The sequence below is a fragment of the Anomaloglossus baeobatrachus genome, chromosome 1, assembly GCF_048569485.1.
Source record: "Anomaloglossus baeobatrachus isolate aAnoBae1 chromosome 1, aAnoBae1.hap1, whole genome shotgun sequence".
Classification (NCBI taxonomy): Eukaryota; Metazoa; Chordata; class Amphibia; order Anura; family Aromobatidae; genus Anomaloglossus; species Anomaloglossus baeobatrachus.
The window spans coordinates 450,269,147-450,294,987 of NC_134353.1; the positions used below are offsets into that span (position 1 = coordinate 450,269,147).

At 44.1% G+C, this 25,841-nt stretch overlaps 1 protein-coding gene across 7 annotated transcripts in view; it reads left to right on the forward strand.

Moving 5' to 3' along the window:
- Positions 1-25,841, forward strand: part of PWWP3A (PWWP domain containing 3A, DNA repair factor) — a 283,225-nt gene that overhangs the window by 89,341 nt on the left and 168,043 nt on the right. For 6 of the 7 annotated variants that reach the window (XM_075353023.1, XM_075353011.1, XM_075353038.1 and 3 more), the window contains one exon: positions 7,020-7,655. In XM_075353023.1, coding sequence (XP_075209138.1) covers positions 7,020-7,655 — 636 coding nt within the window. Of the gene's footprint in view, positions 1-4,896; positions 4,980-7,019; positions 7,656-25,841 lie in introns of those variants that run through there. The other variant, XM_075353062.1, reaches the window with a different exon arrangement.

The following is a 25,841-nucleotide window of genomic DNA, read 5'->3' on the forward strand; positions in this document are numbered from 1 at the left end:
ATTAGAATATTCTAAGACCAACTGAAAATGCGTCTTGATTCATACGTCCTTCACAAAGTTTAATCTGCCCAATTTTTAGAGTAAGGTAATCTTTTCTGATGAGTCTAATTTTTAGCTTTGCCCAACACCTGGTAGTCTAATGGTTAGACAGAGACCTGGAGAGGCGTACAAGCCACAGTGTCTTGCACCCACTGTGAAATGTGGTGGAGGATCGGTGATGATCTGGGGATGCTTCAGCAAGGATTGAATTGGGCAGATTAAACTTTGTAAAGGACGTATGAATCAAGGCACATACAAGGTTATCCTTCGTTCTGCTCAGGCAATGTTCCCCAACTCTGAGGACTGTTTTTTTCCAGCAGGACAATGCGCCATGTCACACAGCTAGGTCAATCAATGTGTGGATGAAGGACCACCACATCAAAACCCTGTCATGGCCAGCCCAATCTCCAGACCTGAACCCCATTGCAAGCCTCTGGAATGTAATCAAGAGGAAGATGGATAGTCACAAACCATCAAACAAAGTAGAGCTGTTGAAATTTTTGCCACCCAAAAGCAGTGTGAAAGACTGGTGGAAAGCATGCCAAGACGCATGAAAGCTGTGATTTAAAAATCATGGTTATTCAACAATATATTGATTTCTGAACTCTTCCTGAGTTAAAACATTATTAGTATTGTTGTTTCTAAATCACTATGAACTTGTTTTCTTTGCATTATTTGAGGTGTCTGAAATCAATGAATTTTTTTGTTATTTTGACAATTTCTCATTTTCAGAAAATAAATACAAAATGTATTGCTTGGAAATTCGGAGACATAGTGTCAGTAAGTTTATAGAATAAAAGAACAAATTATATTTTACTCAAAACTATACCCAAAAAGAGGAAAAATCAGAAAAACTAACAGTGGTCTCTTAATTTTTGACAGAGCTGTATATTCTTATTTATAAAAAGGAAGCTCTATCTTTTATTTCTTGTGTGCGTTTCCCTATTTTGCACATGCTCTACAAGATTGATGGCCAAGCATAAGCACGCTGCAGTGTATATCTGTAGCATTGTTCTAATAACTTAGGCATTTGTGTCTTAGCTCCTAAAGAGTCAAGGCAGTCAATTGAATTGATTAAACAGGTGTGCTGTTAGGCTATGTGCACACGTGTGCATTTTTTTCTGCGTACTGGCTAAGTTTAAAACTGCAGCGTCTCAATGTCAAAATGCATGCTTTGTGCTTTCCCTAGCAAAGTCTGAGAAGTCAGCAAATTCCACAAGCACGTTGCTTTTTTTAGGCAGCGTTTTGTTTGCCAAATATTTTCAAAATCGATGCATTTAAAAAAGCAGCATGTCACTTCTCTCTGTCTCTCTCTGTCTCTGTCTCTGTGTCTCGGGCTCTGTCTCTCTCTAGGTCTCTGTCTCTCTCTCTCTGTCCCTCTCTCGGTCTCTCTCTCAATCTCTCTCCCTCTCTCTCATACACACCGATCACCGGCGCTGCACTGCACAGCTGCCACACTGCGGCGGCTCCTCCAGCTTCTGAAAATGCCAGCCGCTCATTGGGCCATCTGATATTCACTGCTTCCCCCGCCCACCGACGCCTATGATTGATTGCATTCAGATGAGCCCTCACACTGAGTGACAGCTGTCTCACTGCAACCAATCACAGCCGCCAGTGGGCAAGTCTATATCGTGCAGTAAAATAAATAATTAAAAGACGCACTGTCCCCCCCAATTTTGATACCAGTCAAGGTAAAGCCTTACAGCTGAGGGCTGGTATTCTCAGGCTGCGGAGACCCATGTTATTGGGAGCCCCCAGCCTAAAAATATCAGCCAGCAGCCGCCCGGAATTGTCGCATCCATTAGATGCGACAGTACCGGACTCTACCTGTCTACCTGGCTCATTCTGAATTGCCCTGGTGCGGTGGCAATCAGGGTAATAAGGAGATAATGGCAGCCCATAGCTGCCACTAAGTCCTAGGTTAATCATGGCAGGATTAACCTGCAAGTGAAAGTACATAAACACATACACCCAAAAAATACTTTATTTAGATTAAAAGCCAAAAAAACCCACCCTCTTTCACCATTTTTTTATCCACCAAACACCCCTCCAGGTCCAACGTAATCCACATGAGGTCCCACGACGCTTTCAGCTCTGCTACATCGGAATCTGACAGCGAGCGGGCACAGAGGACGACTGCTAGCTGTCAGATCCACGGAGCAACTGAAGTGAGCTCTATCAGCGATGACGTCACTCATGTTACCCGAGGGCGGACACATCTGGAGTCCTCCAACTGTGACAGCAAGTCGCCCGAGTGACTGAAGTGAGCCCCGCGATTAGCAATGCCCTCACTCAGATGATTTGAGGTCTCGGATGGAGGACTCCAGCTGGCTGCGGGTAACCTGAGTGACGGCACCGCTGATCATGCGGCTCACTTCAGTCACTCAGGGGATTTGCGGTCACCGGTGAATCCTTCACCGGTGACCGCAAATAAGGCCACGGCACAGAGACAGAGCCACGCAATGACATTGAAGTCGGGTGACGTTCATCCCAGTTCATTGTCATCGCGCGGCTCTGTCTCGCAGCCAACCATGCTCTTTGGGGATGTAAAGATGTAGCAGAGCCGAGTGGGACCGCACTGTCAAAAATGCATCCAAAATGCATTCAAAACGCATTTAAAATGCATCCAAAATGCATGCGTTTTGGGTGCTTTTTTTGTCAAACGCAGTGTTTACAGTTGTTAAAATGTTGCATTTTATTTGTCAAGCTAGAACACAGTGTGCGAACATACCCTTATACATCTGTGATAACCATTCTCAGCTTTTTAGCTAAGGTCAAGTAAAGTATTGTTCAAAAAGGCGGGTTTGGCCTAGTCTGTCCTAGTAGAACAATAGATAATGCACACTGGGTACAATGCTCTGGTTACTTCTCCGGATGGCTCATATTGTCATTAGGAGGAAACCCTGGCCAAGATTGATGCCATTAGGCCGGGTACGTTTGAAAGCCTGAGGTGTATGAAGTGCTTCGAATGCATCAATTCACTGGGCTTGGGAAACTAATTTTGATACATTTGCACAAGCACTTCATTATACCATACTTCTTAAAGCACACACTTCAGGCAAGGACAGGGGATAGTATTCTACTGTGGAAACCTTCACTATTTTTATTTGGGGGTTTTTGGGGTTTTTTTCTGCACTGTTTTGTGTGTACACTTTTCACTTAGAACTTGCCAGATATGTTACCCTTATGGGTTCCCTCTGAGAATGGGAGGAGGGAGGGGGGGAGTTTGTGTGTGGCTATCAGCTTCCGCTGACCCCCAACGCTCCTCGAGAGAGAGAGAGTAGGGTCAACAGTTCTCACTTGGGCTGGCAGCCCAGGCAGTTGCAAAGAGCAAGATTGGGCCTTTCCCTGGCTTTGGCTAGGGGAGACTAAGGCGGGCTTTGCACGTTGCGACATCGCAAGCCGATGCTGCGATGTCGCACGCGATAGTCCCCGCCCCCGTCGCAGCTGCGATATCCTTGTGATAGCTGCCGTAGCGAACATTATCGCTACGGCAGCTTCACATGGACTCACCTGTCCTGGGACGTCGCTCTGGCCGGCGACCCGCCTCCTTATTAAGTGGGCGGGTCGTACGGCGTCACTGCGACGTCACACGGCAGGCGGCCAATAGGAGCGGAGGGGCGGAGATGAGTGGGATGTAAACATCCCGCCCACCTTCTCCCCCTTCTGCATATCCTACGGGAGCCGCGGTGACGCCGGTAGGAGATGTTCCTCGCTCCTGCGGCTTCACACACAGTGATGTGTGCTGCTTCTGGAGCGAGGAACAACATCGGACCATCGCGTCAGCGTAATTATGGATTACGCCGACGCTACACCAATGATATGATTACGCCGCTTTTGCGCTCGTTAATCGTATCATCTAGGCTTTACACACTACGATGTCGCCTGCAATGCCGGATGTGCGTCACTTTCAATTTGACCCCACCAACATCGCACCTGCGATGTCGTAGTGTGCAAAGTACCCCTAAAAGTCCCTGTCCCTCGCTGTGGCCTTCTGGCTCGCAAGGACAGGGAATGGTTTTGAGGGCCCTTCTCCTGTTGCAGAGGGTTTCAGGTAGACCAACATCCTAGTGCACTATTTTTTGTGGCATTATTAGTCACTCTTTTAGCTTACTCTGGTGGAGATGACAACCTTAGGCGGGCTTTGCACGTTGCGACATCGCAAGCCGATGCTGCGATGTCGCACGCGTTAGTCCCCGCCCCCGTTGCAGGTACGATATCGTGTGATGGCTGGCGTAGCGAAAATTATCGCTACGCCAGCTTCACATGCACTCACCTGCCCTGCGACCGTCGCTCTGGCCGGCGACCCGCCTCCTTCCTAAGGGGGCGGGTCGTGCGGTGTCATAGCGACGTCACACGGCAGGCGGCCAATAGCGGCGGAGGGGCGGAGATGAGCAGGATGTAAACATCCCGCCCACCTCCGTCCTTCCGCATAGCCGCCGGCGGCAGGTAAGGAGATGTTCCTCGCTCCTGCGGCTTCACACAGTGATGTGTGCTGCCGCAGGAACGAGGAACAACATCGTACCTGTCGCGGCACCGGCATTATGGAAATGTCGGTGAATGCAACGATGATACGATAACGACGTTTTTGCGCTCGTTCATCGTATCATCTAGCATTTACACAGTACGATGTCGAAAGTGACGCCGGATGTGCGTCACTTTCGATTTGACCCCACCGACATCGCACGTGCGATGTCGCAACGTGCAAAGCCGCCCCATAGACTTTAAAAAAAAAAAAAAAATCTGTGATAACCTTTTGTTGAGTAGAAATTCTTAATGACAGCAGTAATAATGGCATTGTCATTTTGTCGTTTTCAGGACTAAATTACAAATTAATGCAGAACATATTAGTATGAGATGAAAAGGAACCTATCACCAGATTTTTCATGTATAAACCAAACCTAGCACCTTCAGCAGCGCCTGTACTGCATTTTATACAGGTGTGTATTATCCCCGTTCTCTCCCTGTATACCCCCAAATACCTTTGGTAAATCTCCGTGTATGTAAATCCGGATGGTCCTCTCCAATGTTCATCCTGTCCCTCATTGTAACCTTCGATCCTCACAAGATCTCCTTCTCAACTCCCCTCTCATCTCCTCCTCCCACCATCGCATCCAAGATTTCTCGCGCGCCTCCCCCATACTGAGGAATGGCCTGCCACAACATATCAGACTCTCGCCTACCTTGACAAGCTTCAAAAGGAACCTGAAGACCCACCTCTTCCGACAAGCCTACAACCTGCCGTAACCCTCTGTCTGATACAGCGCCGCATGACCAGCTCTACCCTCACCTACTTTATCCTCACCCATCCCTTGTAGACTGTGAGCCCTCGCGGGCAGGGACCTCTCTCCTCCTGTACCAGTCTGTGCCTTGTATTGTTTTATTATTGTACTTGTCCCTATTTTGTATACCCCTTTCACATGCAAAGCACCATGGAATAAATGGCGCTATAATAATAAATAATAATAATCTCCTCGCTGATAGCTGTCCTCTTGTTATGATTGACGTGGACGACGCCTCCTGCTTGATCCACAAAGCCAGGTGGAATCTCACGCCAGCGCAGAGACATTGTCGGCTCGCGTAGGCGCACTTTGCCCTGCCGTACTGCGAGCAGAGCCTAATACATAAGTGCGCATGTGCGAATTACCAGTAGATAGATACTAACACTATTTCAACTGTCATTATGGACATTGGGGTTTGGAGCAATATAAGAGAATAGTTTATACAGTGTGTCCACCCATATACTGTCCACCGCCATTAACTTGATAACGGCGGCACTTATAGGCATAGAAGTGATGTCTAGGTATAGTAAAGTAGCCATGCGCTACGCAATGAAACCACCTATTGCGCCACCTGGTGGAAAACTACGGAGGTAGCATTTTTATCTTGAAAACAGAACGAGATAGAGGGAAAAAAAGTGAATTAAAAAATTGTAGGGCATTATCAATTCAATACGAATCGACTTCTTGCATACAGAAATGCTATGATATGAAACCCATGACCCCCCCCCCCCAAAAAACATTGACTGCTGGTAACGCATATGGAGCTCATTTAACTTTGATGCTCAAAGTGGCCGCCATCAGCCGCAACGCACATCTGGATTCTGGACAGCACATAGCACTGCAGGAAAATATGGAGACGTACACAAGAAATAAATGATAGTGCTTCCTTTTCATTATGAGTCATTTAGGCATGCCACAATGGTGTCTATATATGAGGGGGTAATACCAATATGAGAAGTTGTGTATAGCACTGGTATTTAAAATTTAACCTTTATTAATTTCTCTATTAGAATTATATATATACACACACATTACGTGCAAATACAAAGATTATCCACAGATCACAGAAAACACTGGGGTATAATCAGGGAGGAAAAACAATAGTTTTTGTAAAACTGGTGCTCAAAAAGTGCAAAATAGTGCAATCATTGGTGGTAGTGGGACTTATGCTCACCGTCTATCCCACTATTCACCAATGAAACCATATGTTACCTTACAATATACGGGGGGGGCGACTCACTAACGCACCACACAGTACCCCTAAGGTAACAAACTCAACGTCCGTGATCTGTGGATAATCTTTGTATTTGCACGTAGCCACTTTAAAAAGAGTGTTAATCTAAGAGCAAGAGTGCAATTTTGGGAGGATCACGGTTTTTTGCACAATGTCACTTTAATCATTTGGATGTATATATCTGAACCGGGAGGACCGTGAGGGAATTGGATATAACTCCTGTTGATATATTGTATGCATCCAATCTGTACTTTGTGTTTTTTTACCTTGTGGTATCACCTGATTGGTCCTATAATTCTAATAGAGAAATTAATAAAGGTTAAATTTTAAATACCAGTGCTATACACAAATGCCACAATGGTGGATTTAGGTGTCAGTGTTTTCATAAATAATTTATTAGGAAAATAAAAGTTATATATTGGTTTTGTAGAAATGACTAATCATTATCGTATGTCTTTTTACAGACAGAAAGAGAAAGCGTACATCCACCAGTGAAGACCATCTCTATGAGGGGGCTATAAAGAATGCTGTCAACATGATGAAACCACCTTCTTTCTCAGCATCTCAGAGCAATCGTAGACCTTGCACAAAAGCTAAAGGAAGAGCGCAAGGAAACGATGAAGGAAGTAAAAAGAAACCGGAAAAGTCTGATTCAGATGTTTCTAAAGATGTCCTGGAAATTTCTACAAGATGTGACACAGGAGTTTCTCCAACTAATGGTAGCACTGCTCGAAAGGTACAGAGGAACAAAGCAAGATCTAAGGATAAAAGACCAGGTGAACCCCTGTGTGGAGAAGAAACCGTTTCTGATGTTTCATCTCTTGTCAATGATCAAAAATCTAAACCAAAAAATATCCCAGTGAGCAAAATTAAGGTCTGTACCAACCAACGCAGAGATACCGAGTCTTCTACAGTATCCCTGCCTGAAAGCGGAAAAAAAGGGACCAAGAAGTGTCCAGTACAAAGGATACAACCTGGGACCAGCAAAACAGTTCAAGTGACCAATGCAGATTTGAAGGCTGAATATGCAGATGCTGAGACAGAGAAAGGAGATGTCCCCAGAGTGGCCAGATATATGAAGCACCCCATGCCAGACTTTGGTGAGAACAAAGTTAAGGACCCTTCAGTAATTTTTGTCATGTTCATCTAGACACACCATGTGTAAAACTCTTTTTTTTTTTTATATGTGTGTGTATATATATATATATATATATATATATATATTTGTCTCTAAATTGCAGAGATATTAGCGATCAATGTATTTGGCACCTAAAAAGTATATATATTTTTTTATCTAAGTTGGCGTTACCAGATAAATTTACTAGGGGAGTGCACTTCTTTTTCTTTCTAACACTGACCACTCATAAGCTGTAACAACACACTAGGGAAAGAAGTACACTGTGCTATGCAGCAGCTCACTGCGATTAATGAATACATTAAATATTGCTATAAACATTAAAAATGTAAGGTTCTTGGTTAGCGATTTTTGATCAAAGAGCGTAAAAGCCATCCAACCACATCATGGTATACCTCTAATATGAATGGTCCCTAAACAATATTTTCCTTCCTCTCCATGTACTAAACAGCCTTCATCTGAATGGGGAGTGAAAAGTGAACCTGGCATAGCTCGCAATTAAACCTTGTGTGGAAAAAAATAGGTTAATAAGGGTGCTGAACCCCCTAATATGTATTGCAAAAAAATAAAAAATAACCTATCTTTAGGACAATTAGTGTTTGCAGATCATCCATATTAAAAGGTACATCTTGATGTGGTTGAATGTCTCTTGTGCTCTTTGATCAAAAATCTCGATGTACGTTTTTAACGTCTCTAGCAATATTTCATGTATTCATTAATCGCAGAGTCCTGCTGCATTGTGTATGTATATGGTTGTATATTGGCCACATAGTGGATTTGTGCACCTGTACATTCAATACAAAATGTATACAGGTTGTATTTTTTCTTTTTTGTAGCACTTTAATATGCTCCAGCACACTTCATCACACTGCAATGAGGTGAACAGACTGTTATGCTTTTTGGGGGGAGTGTTTTTGTTTTGTTTGTTTTTTTTACCAGTAGCATTGACAGCTTGCGCTCCTCACTGGAGATGACATCCTGGAGCACAGCAGACCTGGGTGTGATTGACGGCCAGAGATCAGAGAAGAAAGCTGCTAGTCAGTGTGGGGTGAGGGGCAGTGCTGCAGCAGATGATTCTCATTCCAAACACTCGAAGTAGCTCTCCTCCCAAATTCAAATGAGTTTTATTGGCAGGTCCAAATACACATTATTCGTGCCAAAGCAAGTGTAGTTCTGCCAACTGTGCTGCTCCTAAACCCCCACTGAGCTCTGTGTCATTCTGTCTCACACGTGGCCTGTTTTTAGCTACAGTGGGGACATGTTGTGTTTCCCTTTGTGGATGTCTGCTTATGACTGGCAGCACTATAAGAGGACCGCTACTAGAAGTGTTTATAATGAGACTGCCATAGATGAGAGCTGAAAGCTGCAGGTAATCACACTCAGGTCTGCTGTGCTCCAGCACGTCATCACTCTGCAGTGAGGTGGCATCAATGCTACTGTATTGTCTGGGCTTGGTCTTCATTCCCCAGTGTGTCACTGCCTATTTCATTCGTCAGCCAGAAAGAAAAAAAGAGTTCATGCCACCAGTGAAATCTTTGTTATTGCTTTGCCTCCTAATTGTTAAATACTTTGATTGCTAATATCTATCTATCTATCTATCTATCTATATCTATCATATATATATATATATATATATATATATATATATATATATATATATATATATATATATATATATATATATATATATATATAATGTGTATATATATGTATATATATACATACACACACACACACACACACACACACGTATATATATATATATATAATGTGTGTGTGTATATATATATATATATATATATATATATATATATATATATATGATAGATATAGCTATAGATATATATATAGATATATATGTACAATATATAATGCTGAGTGTATGTACAGTCATGGCCAAAAGTTTTGAGTGACACCAAAATTATATTTTCACATGATCTGTTGCCCTTTGGTTTTTAATTGTGTTTGTCTGATGCTTACATCACATACAGAAATATAATTGCAATCATATTATGAGTTCCAAAAGGTTATATTGACAGTTAGAATGACTTAATTCAGCAAGTCAATATTTGCAGTGTTGACCCTTCTTCTTCAGGACCTCTGCAATTCTCCCTGGCATGCTCTCAATCAACTTCTGGACCAAATCTTGACTGATAGCTGTCCATTCTTGCATAAGCAATGCTTGCATTTTGCCAGAATTTGTTGGTTTTTGTTTGTCCACCCGTCTCTTGATGATTGCCCACAAGTTCTCAATGGGATTAAGATCTGGGGAGTTTCCAGGCCATGGACCCAAATCTCTATGTTTTGGCATTGTCGGGCGCCAAACTGCTCTTGGACAGTTGGGAGAAGTTGCTCTTGGAGGCGATTCTGGTACCATTCTTTATTCATGGCTGTGTTTTTAGGCAAGACTGTGAGTGAGCCGATTCCCTTGGCTGAGAAGCAACCCCACACATGAATCGTTTCAGGATGCTTAACAGTTGGCATGAGACAAGACTGGTGGTAGCGCTCACCTCTTCTTCTCCTAATAAGTTGTTTTCCAGATGTCCCAAACAATCGAAAATAGGATTCATCTGAGAAAATGACTTTACCCCCAGTCCTCAGAAGTCCATTCCCTGTACCTTTTGCAGAATATCAGTCGGTCCCTGATGTTTTTTCTGGAGAGAAGTGGCTTCTTTGCTGCCCTCCTTGAAACCAGGCCTTGCTCAAGCAGTCTCCACCTCACAGTGCGTGCAGAAGCACTCACACCAGCCTGCTACCATTGCTGAGCTAGCTCGGCACTGCTGGTAGTCCGATCCCGCAGCTGAAAACCGTTTTAAGATACGGTCCTGTTGTTTGCTGGTCCTTCTTGGGCGCCCTGGAGCCTTTTTGGCAACAATGGAAGCTCTCTCCTTGAAGTTCTTGATGATGCGATAGATTGTTGACTGAGGTGCAATCTTTGTAGCTGCGATACTCTTCCCTGTTAGGCCATTTTTGTGCAGAGCAATGATGGCTGCACGTGTTTCTTTAGAGATAACCATGGTTAACTGAAGAGAAACAATGATACTAAGCACCAGCCTCCTTTTAAAGTGTCCAGTGGTGTCATTCTTACTTAATCATGACTGATCGCCAGCCCTGTTCTCATCAACACCCACACCTGTGTTAATGGAACAATCACTAAAACAATGTTAGCTGCTCCTTTTAAGGCAAGAATGCAATGATGTTGAAGTGTGTTTTTGGGGTTGAAGTTCATTTTCTTAGCCAATATTAACTTTGCAAGTAATTGCTGTTAAGCTGATCACTCTTTATGACATTCTGGAGTATATGCTAATTGCCATTAGAAAAACTTAAGCAGTAGACTTTGTAAAACTTAATATTTGTAGCATTCTCAAAACTTTTACATAGTTACATAGTTACTTAGGTTGAAAAAAGACCTAGGTCCATCTAGTTCAACCTTCCTCCACCAGTTCTACATTTGGTCACTAAGTCATTTATAACCAACAATGTTTTGTGTAGTGAGGAAATCATCCAGCCCTTTTTTAAAAGCTGTTATAGTATCTGCCATTACTACCTCTTGTGGTAGGGCATTCCACAGTCCGACTGCTCTAACTGTAAAGAACCCTTTCCTATTTAGGTGTCGGAATCGCTTTTCTTCCACTCGCAGTGAGTGCCCCCTGGTCCTTAGTATTGTTTTCGGAAGAAATAAGTCATGTGCCAGTCCTTTATATTGACCACACATGTATTTATACATATAAATGAGATCTCCTCTGAGACGTCTTTTTTCTAAGCTAAACATATCTAACTTTTTCAACCTGCCATCATATGGGAGGCCTTCCATTCCTTGTAATAGTCTAGTTGCCCGCCTTTGAACTGACTCTAACTTCTGAATGTCCTTTTTTAAAATGTGGAGCCCAAAACTGGATCCCGTATTCCAGATGTGGCCTTACAAGTGATTTATAGAGGGGTAACAATACGTTGGGATCACGGGATCTAATCTCTCTTTTTATACACCCTAAAATCTTGTTTGCTTTAGCAGCTGCTGCTTGACATTGAGTGCTGCTGCTCAGCTTATTTGTAATGAGAATACCCAAGTCCTTCTCCTGTTCTGTAGTCCAGAGTTTACTTCCATTTAATGTATACGCAGCTATAGGATTACTCCGTCCTAGGTGCATTACTTTACATTTATCAACATTAAATCTCATTTGCCAAGTATCTGCCCATTCTGACATCTTATCCAGATCTTTTTGTAATATTGTACTATCCAGGTCAGTTTTTAATATCCTACATAGTTTGGTGTCATCGGCAAAGACTGACACTGTACTATCAATCCCATCCACAAGGTCATTAATAAAGAGAGTAAAAAGAATCGGTCCAAGCACAGATCCCTGCGGCACCCCACTGCTGACTATAGCCCATTTAGAGAATGTACCATTTATGACTACTCTTTGTTTCCTATCTTTTAGCCAATTCCTTACCCAGTTGCATATTGTGTCCCCTAGTCCTTGCTTCTGGAGCTTTAGTATAAGGCTATTATGTGGTACAGTATCAAATGCCTTTGCAAAGTCCAAATAAATCACATCAGCTGCATTACCAATATCCAGGTTTGAACTTACCCCCTCATAGAACCCCAACAGGTTGGTTAGACACGACTTATCTTTCATGAATCCATGCTGTTTGTCAGTTATCATATTATTTTCTGCAATATATTTTTGCATGTCATCCCTTAAATGCCCTCAAAAACTTTGCATACTACTGATGTCAGGCTTACTGGACGGTAGTTGCCTGGATCTACCCTCTTACCTTTCTTAAATATCGGTACCACATCAGCAATCCTCCAATCCTGAGGCACCAACCCTGTTACAAGTGAGTCTAAAAAGATGAGATACAGCGGTCTGTCGATTACGGAGCTCAATTCCCTCAATATTCGTGGATGAATGCCATCTGGCCCTGGGGATTTGTCAATGTTTAATTTACTCAGACGTAGGCGTACTTCATCTTGTGTTAAATTAATTATATCGGGTGGTGGACTTTGATTTTTCACTTGTTGAATGATCCCTGGTACAGTCAGTTCCTTGGTGAATACAGATGAGAAATGCCTATTTAATATCTCAGTCTTTTGTTTGTCCTCTATAACTAACTTGTTATTATATTTTAAGGGTCCGATACTATCCTTTGTTTTCCTTTTGGCATTAATGTATTTATAAAAGATTTTGGGATTTATTTTAATGTCATTGGCGATTTTTGTTTCAGTAGCTAGTTTTGCTTGTTTGATTTCTTTTTTGCATTGCCTATTGATATCTTTATACTCCTGCAATGCTATTTCTGTATTCTCAGCCTTTAAGATTTTAAACGCCCTTTGTTTTTGTTTTATTATACTTTGTACAGTCTTATTTATCCATAGTGGTTTCTTTTTATTCCTGGACATTTTATTACCAGAGGGTATACGTTTTTTACAGGACTCTAGTAGTATATCCTTAAACTTACCCCATTTATGTTCGGTATCCCCAGTTACCATGACTCTGTCCCAATCTACACATTTAAGCTCTTCCCTTAATTTGTTGAAATCAGCTTTCCTAAAATTCCAGGTTTTAGCATTCCCCCTTTGAAATGTTCTATTGAATATTATGTCGAAGCTTACCATATTATGATCGCTGGTGCCCAAGTGCTCCCGGACCTGTAGATCTGAAATTGTATCCGGTCTATTTGACAGGACCAGATCTAGCAAATTATCTCCCCTGGTCGGTTCACCTACCATCTGAGAGAGGAAATGGTCTTGAATGGTAGATAAGAACTTACAGCTTTTAGCAGAACCAGAAGATTCTATGTCCCACTGTATGTCTGGATAGTTGAAATCCCCCATAATAAGAACCCGATTATTATTATTAGCTGCCTTTTCAATTTGTTCCAGCATTTCACCCTCTATTTGTTCAGGTATGTTAGGAGGCTTATAGCAAACTCCAATTAGCATTTTTCCATTATTCCCCTCCCCATGTACATTTACCCATACTGACTCTACATTGTTGCTGTTCCCCTCAATGTCATCATACAACACAGGTTTTAGGTTAGATTTGATAAATATACACACCCCACCACCTTTTTGGCCTTTCCTGTCCTTCCTAAATGTACTATAACCCTGTATGTTTGTCACCCAGTCATGGCTTTCATCCAGCCAGGTTTCCGTAATGCCCACCACATCATAATCCATGGTTGACATAAGAGTCTCCAATTTATTCATTTTGTTTGCAAGACTTCTTGCATTTGCCAGTAGACATTTAATCCTATTAACACCTTTATTACTCCTAGCCTCCCTACGTTCCTTGTATGTCCCATCCCCCCCTAATCCTTCATTGACCCCTACCGTCTCCCTGTCTCTATCTGCTCTATCTATCCCCTTATTTGCTCCACTACCCTCCCTCCCCCCCGATCCTAGTTTAAAAGCTCCTCCATCCGTCTGACCATTTTCTCCCCCAGCACAGCTGCACCTTCCCCATTGAGGTGCAGCCCGTCCCTACCGTAGAGCCTGTAGCCGACTGAGAAGTCAGCCCAGTTCTCCATGAACCCGAACCCTTCCTTCCTGCACCAATTTCTAAGCCACATATTTATCTCCCTAAGCTCCCGCTGTCTTTCTAGTGACGCTCGTGGCACCGGTAGTATTTCTGAAAACACCACCTTGGAGGTCCTGGACTTCAGCTTCTCTCCTAGTTCCCTGTAATCATTTTTAAGGACCTTCCACCTGCCTCTAACTTTGTCATTAGTACCAATGTGCACCATGACCGCTGGGTTTTCCCCAGCCCCACCCAGCAATCTGTCTATCCGATCCACAATATGCCGAACCCGAGCACCCGGCAGACAACACACTGTTCGGCATTCACGGTCTCGGCGACAGATGACCCTGTCTGTCCGCCTAATTATAGAGTCCCCTACCACCAACATCTGTCTGGGCTTTGCTGCACTCCTATTTCCCTCCTTCCTACAGCAGTTGTTGTCCTGGTTGCTAGGAGCAACATCCTGCTGTAGTGACCCTAGTCCAGGCACTTAATTCCTAATATCAGCCAAACAGGCATATTTACTAGGTTGGGCCAGGTCAGGACTAGGCTCCCTGACACTTTTCCCCCTACCTCTTCTTCTAACTGTTACCCAGCTACCTACCTCTGGGTCCTGATCTTCCCCACTTCCACCCTCCTCCATATCACTGGCCCCAGCCAGAGAAAGCTCAGTGAGCTCTAAACTCCTCTCCAGGTTTGCAATGCCCCTTAGTGTTGCAAGCTGCTTATTTAGATCAGTTACCTTGGTTTCCAAATACGCAACATGCTTGCATCGAGTGCAGACATATTCACCCTCGAACGGCTGCTCAAGGCATGCATACATCTGACAAGATACACACCTGGTAGCATTGTCCATGGAGCACCTATCAAATGGGGATAAACAGTAAAGTAGAAAAACAAAGAGGAAAAAAAAACGAAAGAAACCCAATGGGAAACGTATAAGGATAAATTCAAACTATGTTCTTGTGTCAAACTATGTAATTGTGTTGAAACTATGCACTTATCTTAAATTCAGCACTTTACTTCAGGTCAGCACCTCGCTCGCTCGCTTGGCCATGACTGTATGGGTGTATGTCCACTAAAGGAATTTGCACCGTCGCATTTACAATCACGAAATTTTGCACAGACGCCCCATGTGACTCAGGGAATGTCATAGACTATGTTTTGACGGGAAAATTTAACCCTGCGCTTTACAGTTACTATCCAAAATCCTGCCTCCATTAAACTGAATACAGGCTACAGGCTATTAATAGCAACTGTCAGTGGTTGCTATAGGAACAAAATAAACTGTTAGTATAACAAGCTTATGTGTGAGGTAATATGATGTCAGTGGGGAGACATAAACAGACAGCCCTGGAAAGAGAAAAACACCAAGGAGAAAAATTGTAGGAAAAATACCCTGACTATCTATATATATAATTGCCTTATTCTGTCTGTCTGTCTGTCTGTCATGCTCCAAAATTGTGTCCTTACGGTGACACAAAGCTGATTGGCCGCTGGGCTCGCCATGGCCCCGCCCCCCCACACCGATTGGCCGCTCGCCCAGGCTGCACCCCCACACGGATTGGCCAGCCGCTCGCCCAGGCTCCGCCCCCCCACAGATTGGCCTCTCGCCCCGGCACCCTGCAGGCATTGGCAATTCGGCCACGCCACGCCCCGCCCCCCTCACGCAATGCACGCTAGCTCTGGCCCCGCCCCCTCCCTACCCCCGCGCATTCCCCGAACTGACACGGCTGTCACCGAGGTGAGTACTGTGCTCAACCCCCTCCCCCCCTCCCTCCGCGCATCAAGGTCCTGCTGCGGCGGAAGAAAACATACACACACATCAGATCACACTCACTCTCACACACACCTCACACACACCTCACACACACCTCACACACACCTCACACACACCTCACACACACCTCACATCGCATCCACATACTCACAGCATCCGGCGATATCGCTTGCTTCTCGGCCTCGATACTGTGCTGTTGTGACCTTCCAGGACCTGACGGAGGATCACATGGCCAGAGGCATGTGGTATCTCCGGATGTTGTGAGTGTGAGCGCGTATGTGCGATATCGTCAGTGTCTGTGTGTGTGAGTGTATGCAATCGGGTGTGTGTGAGTGGATGCGATCAGGTGTGTGTGAGTGGATGCGATCGGGTGTGTGTGAGTGGATGCGATCGGGTGTGTGTGAGTGGATGCGATCGGGTGTGTGTGAGTGGATGCGATCGGGTGTGTGTGAGTGGATGCGATCGGGTGTGTGTGAGTGGATGCGATCGGGTGTGTGTGAGTGGATGCGATCGGGTGTGTGAGTGTCGGCAGAGGAGCACGGCGTAGATAACAGACAAAAAACACAAAAAAACTGAGCTGTAACAAATGTTCAATAAACATGCAACATTACAAGCATGTGAATTGCAGCCTCAAGACTAGAAAAAAACCAAGGAGAAAAATTGTAGGAAAAATACCCTGACTATAAATAAATAAATTGCAAGTGCTTAATAACAGGGTACTTAGTATATACATTTTTGCAAAAAGGTAAGAAGCTGTCTCACCTCGTCACGGTGTACCCATCTGAGACATCTGTTTTTTTTCTAGTCTTGAGGCTGCAATTCACATGCTTGTAATGTTGCATGTTTATTGAACATTTGTTACAGCTCAGTTTTTTTTGTGGGTTTTTTTGTGTTTTTTAGCCCTGGAAAGAGACAGCCGGGCAAAGAGACAGACACACATATAGAGACAGACACAGAGATGGAGACAGACTGATACAAATACAGACATAGATATAGCAACAGACAGAGACATAGACAGACAAGGAAAGAGACAGACAGAGAGACAGATAGATAGCGACATACAGGCAGAGACTGGGAGAGAGACAGAGAGACAGTTACTATCCCGGGCAACGCCGGGTACTACAGCTAATATATAGCTATATCAAAATCATATTATCTCACACAGAAGCCTCTTATACTATGAATGTCCTTTGTTGCCTATTGCAACCAATCACAGCTCCTACTAATGACCTGTGGCTCCCAGCTCCATTGACTTTCATGTAAGCAGGCTTTTTGGCGAATAACTGTAAAGGCCAGGGTTAAATTTTCCCCGCAAAACATAGTGTATGATGATCCCTGAGTCACATGGGGCATCTGTGATTTTGTGATTGTAAATTCGACGGTGCGGATCCCTTAAGCGGATACACACACACACACACACACACACGTATATATGTATGTGTGTGGGTAATAAAAATGTGTGTATGTATATATGTGGATATATGTATGTATGTGTGTGTATATGTATATATATATATATTATTATTATTATTATTATTTATTATTATAGCGCCATTTATTCCATGGCGCTTTACAAGTGAAAGAGGGTATACGTACAACAATCATTAACAGTACAAGACAGACTGGTATAGGAGGAGAGAGGACCCTGCCCGCGAGGGCTCACAGTCTACAGGGAATGGGTGATGGTACAATAGGTGAGGACAGAGCTGGTTGCGCAGTGGTCTACTGGGCTGAAGGCTATTGTAGGTTGTAGGCTTGTTGGAAGAGGTGGGTCTTGAGGTTCCTCTTGAAGCTTTCCACGGTCGTGGAGAGTCTGATGTGCTGAGGTAGAGCGTTCCAGAGTATGGGGGATGCACGGGAGAAATCTTGTACACGATTGTGGGAAGAGGAGATAAGAGAGGAGCAGAGAAGGAGATCTATATATATATATAATCTTTACCAACAGTTTTATAAAAAAGGGAAGTGACATTGCTTATAAAATGTTATGTTATGCTCGGTTTTCAGTTAGCCACTTTCTCTTGCTATTGCAGCTTTCTTTCTTCACAAATTGACCAGCACTTCTGTGTGTAACAATGCTGCTTCTGCAGGAGCATGTGACCAGACCATCCTGTTAGCCTCCTCAAATTGTAACACCCTTCACATGGGAAATCTGCTATTCTACTGGAGGAGGCTGATGGATTGGAGTGGGCCCATTCGCCTAAATCAGGACCCATTTTATGAATAGAAGTGTAGATCAGATTGTGAAGAAACTGTTACTGAGAAAAGAGAATGACAACCCCTTTAAAGGGAACCTGTTACCACTTTTTTGGCGTATAAGCTGCGGCCACCACCACCGGGCTCTTCTCTACAGAATTCTAACATGCTGTATATAAGAGCCCAGGCCGCTGTGAGAACATAAAAAACACTTTATAATACTTACCGAACGGTCGCGCGGTTGGCCATATGGCCGTCTCCGTTGTCCAGTGTCGGCGCCGCCTCTTTTGGCCATCTTTGTTTTCCTTCTCTAGCCGCATTGCATGACGCATCCGACGTCATCCACACTCGCCGGCATTCAGGTCCTGAGCAGTCTCACTTTGAGCTGCTCTGAGCAGGGCAGATAAGTCGCAGGGCAGGTAAGTCCGTGAGACTAGGTTAAGCGAGGTTGTGTGGCATGGGCAGCGATTTGACCGTGTCGCACAACCGATGGGGGCGGGTACGATCGCAGCGTGTAAAGCCCGCTTTAGTCCATGAGCTGATTGATGGGCGTCATTGTAGGCGGGTCTATGACTTCATTGGATGGATCCATGGTGATGCTGATGGGAGGGTCTGTCGTCATCTGGTGGATCCATGCTGATGGTAGGGTCTGTGATGTCATTGTTGGCCATCTTAGTTATATCTGAAAACCTGGCTTATGTATAGAGAATCAATTTCATTGAACACACTTCTCACAATCCTCTGCATACAGAGGTTAATTAAGTATTTCATCTTATGGCTCTCCTCAACAGTCCCCCATAAATACGTTATTAACCTTCGCACCCTACCGTGGTCCTCTAATACATCAGCTCTAATGCTTTAACTGCAACTTTTTTCATTTTGCTATCCGCTATACAAGCAATGCTAAGCCTTTGCCCCCATAGTACAGACTGTTGATCAGTGAGTTGATCACATCCCGCACACACAGTACACAGAGGCATAGATAATTTCCCAGTCCTTAGAACAGACTATTTAATGCTGAAGGGCTCACCCAGATTTTCAGATTAATCGATTAGAAAGAGTAAGGCAATTGTAAGAATAAGCTTCTTACCGTTATGCTGCAGCTTCTAGCATTACGGTTTCTGAAAGACTGATTCTCAGTCAACATCTGAGTGCTGTCCGCATCTTCGAGACTTTTATACCTGAATACACCTGATTGTATCACAACACTAATAGATCTCTTCTTGTCTCGGGTCCATAATCTATCACCAGGAGGCCTTTTAACAAGATTACCCTTACACATGGATCTGATTACCTTCAGTAACACAGAGTAGCACTTTTACGGCTTCAAATACCAACAAATAAGTCAATACCACTTACCTACAGGTGTGTGTTACCCTTTAAACGTCACTTACACCCTTAAGGTACTGTCACACATAACGAGATCGCTAGCGAGCTTGCAGCTGAGTCACCGTTTTGGTGACGCAGTAGCGATCCCATTAGCGATCTCGTTATGTGTGACACTTACCAGCGATCAGGCCCCTGCTGTGAGATCGCTAGTCGTTGCTGAATGGTCCAGGTCATTTTCTTCAAAGGAGACGTTCTGCTGGGCAGGACACATCACTGTGTTTGACACTGTGTGACAGGGTCACAGTGACTGCTGAGATCGTTATACAGGTCGCTACTGCGACCTGTATTGTTCCTGCATCGCTGGTAAGATCTGACTGTGTGACATCTCACCTGCGACCTCCCAGCGACTTACCTGCGATCCCTATCAGGTCGCATGGTTTTCGGGATCGCTGGTAAGTCGTTGTGTGTGACTGGGCCCAACTAATGAGCTGGTTCAGGTCAGATAATGTTTTTCCCACCAGTCCTTATTTGTGTAATGTTCCTGTGCCCATTGTTCCCTTATCTTGGTTATTTCCTGTATATTCTCCCCAATCTAGAAATACTCCATAAGGTTCTATATGAGATAATCCAGCACTATGTGTGTTGTGATCCTCATTCTGCTGGTACGATGGACTTTTTACAGCGGCTGTTGTCTCCAGATGGGTTTTCCCTCAAGCTTCATAGAAGTTACTGTAGTCGGGAAAAGCTGGATCAGCCCATCTGATTTTGACTCCTGTCTCTTTCTAACTAACTTGTCTTTTTAGGATCACCCAGTCTCCTGGCTTGAGACCACGTGCTCCTGACACTGATTTAGGATCTGTAATTGGAGGATACACATGTTTAACACACTATATAGGCAGTTGTATAAGGCTCACATGACTCGTCAGGATATCACACTGTATCTGCAGTATCTGTGAGAAATATAATCACATTGTAGGTGCTAAACCAAAATGTATCTTATATAAAGATCTAATTATTAAGAAAGAGGAAAACGAACATTTGTTACATGATTTGCCAGCGTCCACCATTATCTTGTGAATTGTTATATTTTTATATTGTAATCATTAAAATTCCAAACATACACCCATGTGAGTAACTATAGATACAATTAAATATTCCAATAAAGGAGAGGGCAGGGATTGGGGCAATAGCCCTAAACTCTCCCTACCTCGCAGCGGAGGTTGGCGCCCCCGCTCACCGACAGCTCACCCTCCCTATCCCTACACTGCTAAGCTAATACGTGCTGCTAATGTCAATGAGGGAATATAGAAATCGTGAGATACAGGGGATCAAGAGGTGTCAATATGCAATTATATATATATTCAATTAATTCCCAAAGATTAAATATTCAAACTCTGTATTTTAAAATAGCTGTTTGGTAGCTTAAATGAATATGATATAGCAAATTCAAGGACCAAACCCTAAAACAAATTTAATAGTTCACATATATAACATGTATCCACTGTATCAATATAATAATAATAAGGCCAGGTAAAGTCACGAGGAGATCTTGTCCAATCACAGACCCTCCACTGTCCAATTCACACTCAGGCTAATAAAAATAAACGCATATTTGTCAAACACTTAGCTTGAAAGAAGCCCAACGCCTTTCTCCCCTCTTCACAATGGCAGACTGGTTCATCAGGGGCATCCCCAGGTGAGGACCGTTAGTGTAGCCAGTTTCCTAGCCTGTTCAAAATAGCTGCTAATCCCCAGATACTGTAAGATCTCTTTAATGACCTCTGCTATAGAATATGCACTTTTACTACTTTTTGGAACTCCATTTTTACATAGCACCAGCATCATGAGTTTTTCAGCAGTAACGTTTTCCATACTGGATATGTTTCAGAGCAGGCCTGAAAAGAAATTCACACAACACGCACAAAACTCATATAAACCTACTCATGGTAGATGTATACGACTAATCTGCAATCAGAGCATAGAGCGGATGAGGGGGGTGTTTCTACGAGGTCTTTACAGTTTTTCTACCTTAATAGGCACACGTCTTACAAGACTGGATGTGTCTGGCCACCTGGGTACTGATGCAGTGGTGCTGCCCATATCTTGTCCACCACCACACTTATGTTCAATCTATTTTTATTAAAGTTGATTTTTATTGTTACAAAAATAATCAGGCTTGAAAATTGGAAACATTTACAGAAAGGTCCATGACCTAAACAAACAAAGAATGGTAGTATATCAGTTTGATGAACACGTAAGTAACAACAAATGACACGAGTCACATCCAAACAATCAGGACCAAACAAAAATTTCAACATGGTCTTGTCCGTATGAATCTGTCCATGGTAAATGAAGTGTCAATTACAAACCATTTTGATTAAAGCATTTCACTAAAACAAAAAAAAATGTACATGCCTTCAAAGAAGGTTAATAACTTCAGGAAGAAAATAGATATACCCAAGAGGAAAGAGCAGCAAGATATAAAAGAAAGGAAAGAGAGAAAAAAAAAGGAATGTGAGAGGATGGGGCTGGGGCGGAGGTGGGGAAGGAAGTCAGGCGGGGAAGTGCGACCAAGGAAGAAAGAAATCTGTGGCTCACTCGTTTCATATCGCAAATCCAAACGAGAGCAGATGTTGTTTGCAGCATTACTCAGGGACCTACTGAAAGATCTTGTGAAAGTCAGGGGAATCATGAAAAAGAACCCACTCACTCCAAGTCTTACAAAACGTATCCCCGCACCCGGATTGGTCCGTAGAGAGCTCCTCCATCCTATATATGTCAACCATTTCAGAATACCACTCCGCTAGTGATGGGGATGTGGTCGTTTTCCAAAGACTTGGAATAACGGAGCGAGCAGCTGTTAGGCAGAATCTAAGAATGTCTCTTTTGTGATACGTTATAGAGTGTGGCAGGATAGAGAGAAGGGCGATTTTAGGGGAGTCCACCACACCTCTTCCTGTAATAAGGCAGTAATTGTCGAAAATCTTGGCCCAAAATGGTTTTATCAGCTGGCACTCCCACCAAATGTGTAACATAGTACCCTTCTCCAGGTTTCATCTCCAAAACACTTGGGAAACCTGTGGGAAGATCGCATGGAGCTTAGACGGGTATTGGTACCATCTCGTTAGGATTTTAATTTTTTTTTCCTGGGCAGAGCAAGCAATTGACATTTTGTGAGTGAATAAGAAACCTTTCACCCAATCCTCCTGTGAGATGGTTTCCCCCAAGTCCCGCTCCCAAGCCAGTTGGTAATTTCTTTTTTCGGCAGCAACTAGTCTGATGAGGACATTATATAGCAATTAAATTGTGTGTTCCGGTGAAGCCTCCCACCACCAAACTTATAACGGTTTTTGTCACGTGCATTCATAGTTACCTGGGCCATTATTGAGTAGAGCGCTCATGGCATAGAAAGCTTACCGCCCTTTATCCACAGATCTTCCTCAGTCAGCTGGCTCCCTGCGTCTCACACTCTGTTCCTTGCTGAATCGCTTGTTCCTATAGGGATTTAAGAACACTAGGAGTGACCTTTGTCACGGACGTCACAGGAGCCACCGAGGTATGGTCCGTCTGCATTGGTAAAGGACTCTCAACTCTAGGCCCGTTCACTGCTACTTTGTTGTTTGCGCTTGTGCGAGCATCTACGGTCTTTATAAATTTATCACGTCACACTAGAAAAGATCTGCTGCCTATATCCACATTTGACTATCTTACCTCCCCTTCCACTCTACGAACCACAGCGATCGCAATTCTTCATCTCGTTCTCCTATTCCGATGGGAGAGGAGCGAGTGCAGGGTCGGATTGGGGTGTGAGGGGCCTACAAGGTAATTGACTCGAGGGGCCCACACTATAGCTACCATAAACTTTTTTATTACTTGATCATTTTCGGCTTCTCTCAGTATAACATGTGCCTTTTAGCAAACTCTACAATGCGCAGAAGAGACCTGTATTGTGCCTGCATATATCACAGGATTCCTTGTAGCATCTTATTTATTGTAGTTAATATTGGAATCTATTATTTACAGTCAGTCGCAGTTTTTCTTACACACGGACATTCCTTGTCCTAGGAAAACCACCGAGTCCATCAGCCAAACAATATTTAAAGAGAAGCAAAATGTTATCCAGCATCTTCAGATGGAAAAGATTACTAAAATTAATCCACCGATGCCGCCATCTATTCATCATGTAGGGAAATCCCTTATAAGGCTGCGTGCCCACGATCAGTGTTTGTTGGCTGTAGCATGATTGAGCTGCGTCCAAAACGCTGCGTTGTACAGTACAAGCATAGTGGATGGATTTCAAGAAATCCGGTGCCCACTGTGTTGATTTTTTTCCACAGCAAACACTGACCTGCGGAGCTTCTTTCCAGACCGCAGCATGTCAATTATTTGCTGTTTAATCGCATGCTCCTATATAGGAAGAAAACAAGCAAAGGACTGCAGCGCACCGAACCCTTATCGTGGGCACATGCAGCTGCCGTCTCCTGCGGAGGAGACTTGTGGCCCCACAGGTCAGAATCCGCTGCATCCAGGACACAGTGAGTCCTGATCGAGGGCACATACCCTAAGAGTCAGTATGTGGTGGTGGTGTGAAGCATTATCACCGAATACACTTTTCCAGTTGGAGATTCTGGTGAATATTTGTCTTCACTATGGTTTCCAAAATAGCCTTACATGTTAGATAAACCCTTTACTAGTCCTATGTATTCTGACAATACTGCTCTATAGGCAGATCAGGCTTTTTTTTTTTTTTTTAAATATACAGTATTTATACTGAGGTCCCTCCTGTACTATCATCACATATAGAGGCCTCCTGAAGAGTAATTACATATAGCCTAAGATAATAACACTGGGGGTACAGGATAATAACACTGACACTGGGGGTACAGGATAATTACAATGACACTAGGGGTACAGGATAATGACACTAGGGGTACAGGATACTGACACTGACACTAGGGGTACAGGGTAATGACACTGACACTGGGGGGTACAAGATAATGACACTGGGTGTACAGGATAATGGCACTGACACTTGGGGTACAGGATCATGACACTGACACGGGGGGTACAGGATTATGACACTGGGGGTACAGGATAATGTAACTGACACTAGGGGTACGGGATACTGACACTGGGGGTACAGGATAAGGACACTGACACTGGAGGTACAGGATAATGACACTGGGGGTACAGGATAATGACACTGACACTGGGTGTGCAGGATAATGACACTGACACTGGGGCTACAGGACACTGACACTAGAGGTACAGGATACTGACACTTGATACTTTGTACAGGATAAGACACTTTGGGTAGAGGATAATTACTCTGGACACTCGGTTCTTTTCCTCACCACTCAGCTTTTCTATGTTCTGATAGCCATCTTGTCTTCAGCACCCAGCTTTCCCATGATATCAGAGAATGAGAAAGCTAGGAGCTGGGGAGCTGAGGACAAGATGGATATTAGAATATAGAAAGGCTGGGTGATTAGGAAAAGAGTCTCATTCTCTCAGCTCAGCAACCAGGTTTCCCAATCCCATCCCATGCTCTGACTGCTGCTATCCCACTCTCCCTAATCCCTACTGATATATGGTTACTGTGTGGACTTCACTCATGTCATGCAACAGGGACTGGTGCACACACCCTGCACCCCCAAATCACACACACTCTGCATCCCCAAATCACACACCCTGCACCCTCATGCCCTGCATATCTCACACAGACTGGCTGTACCCCACATTACCCCTCTCTCAAACACACTGAAACCCCATATACCACACACATAGTATCCCTTAACACCCCTGTGTCACAGTCTGGACCCCTCATATGCCACTCACCCTGCACCCCTTCCTCCATCATCCCTCATACCGGGCACATCTTCCTCGGTCGGCAGCTCCTGCCCGACTCCTCCCACACTGTCACATGGGCATGACATCACCACAGGTCCTGCTGATCCACCATTAGCTGCATCTTCTTCTCAGAAGCAGCTTGTGTTCTGCCCCTGCCACGCTGCTGCTCATACGCTCCGGGCACCCCTCCAGGTCAGGAAAGCCCCCCCTGTAGTTACTGGTGCTGTCATAATGTGACTGCTGCTGCGGTGCTGCATACAGTGTCATCACTTGCAACGGCAGCCCGACAGTCAAAGGAGCCGCGGTTGCAGGTGATGTTAATACACCCGGCGGGGGCCCCTGCAGGGTGCAGGGGTCAGCTTAGTTTGTAAACAAGGCGGGGCCTACCGGGGGTTTCCCCGCTACCCCGGCATGCCAGACTGACGCTGAACGAGTAGTTCGATTTTTATTACCTCATGTTGCGTAACCTCAGCATATC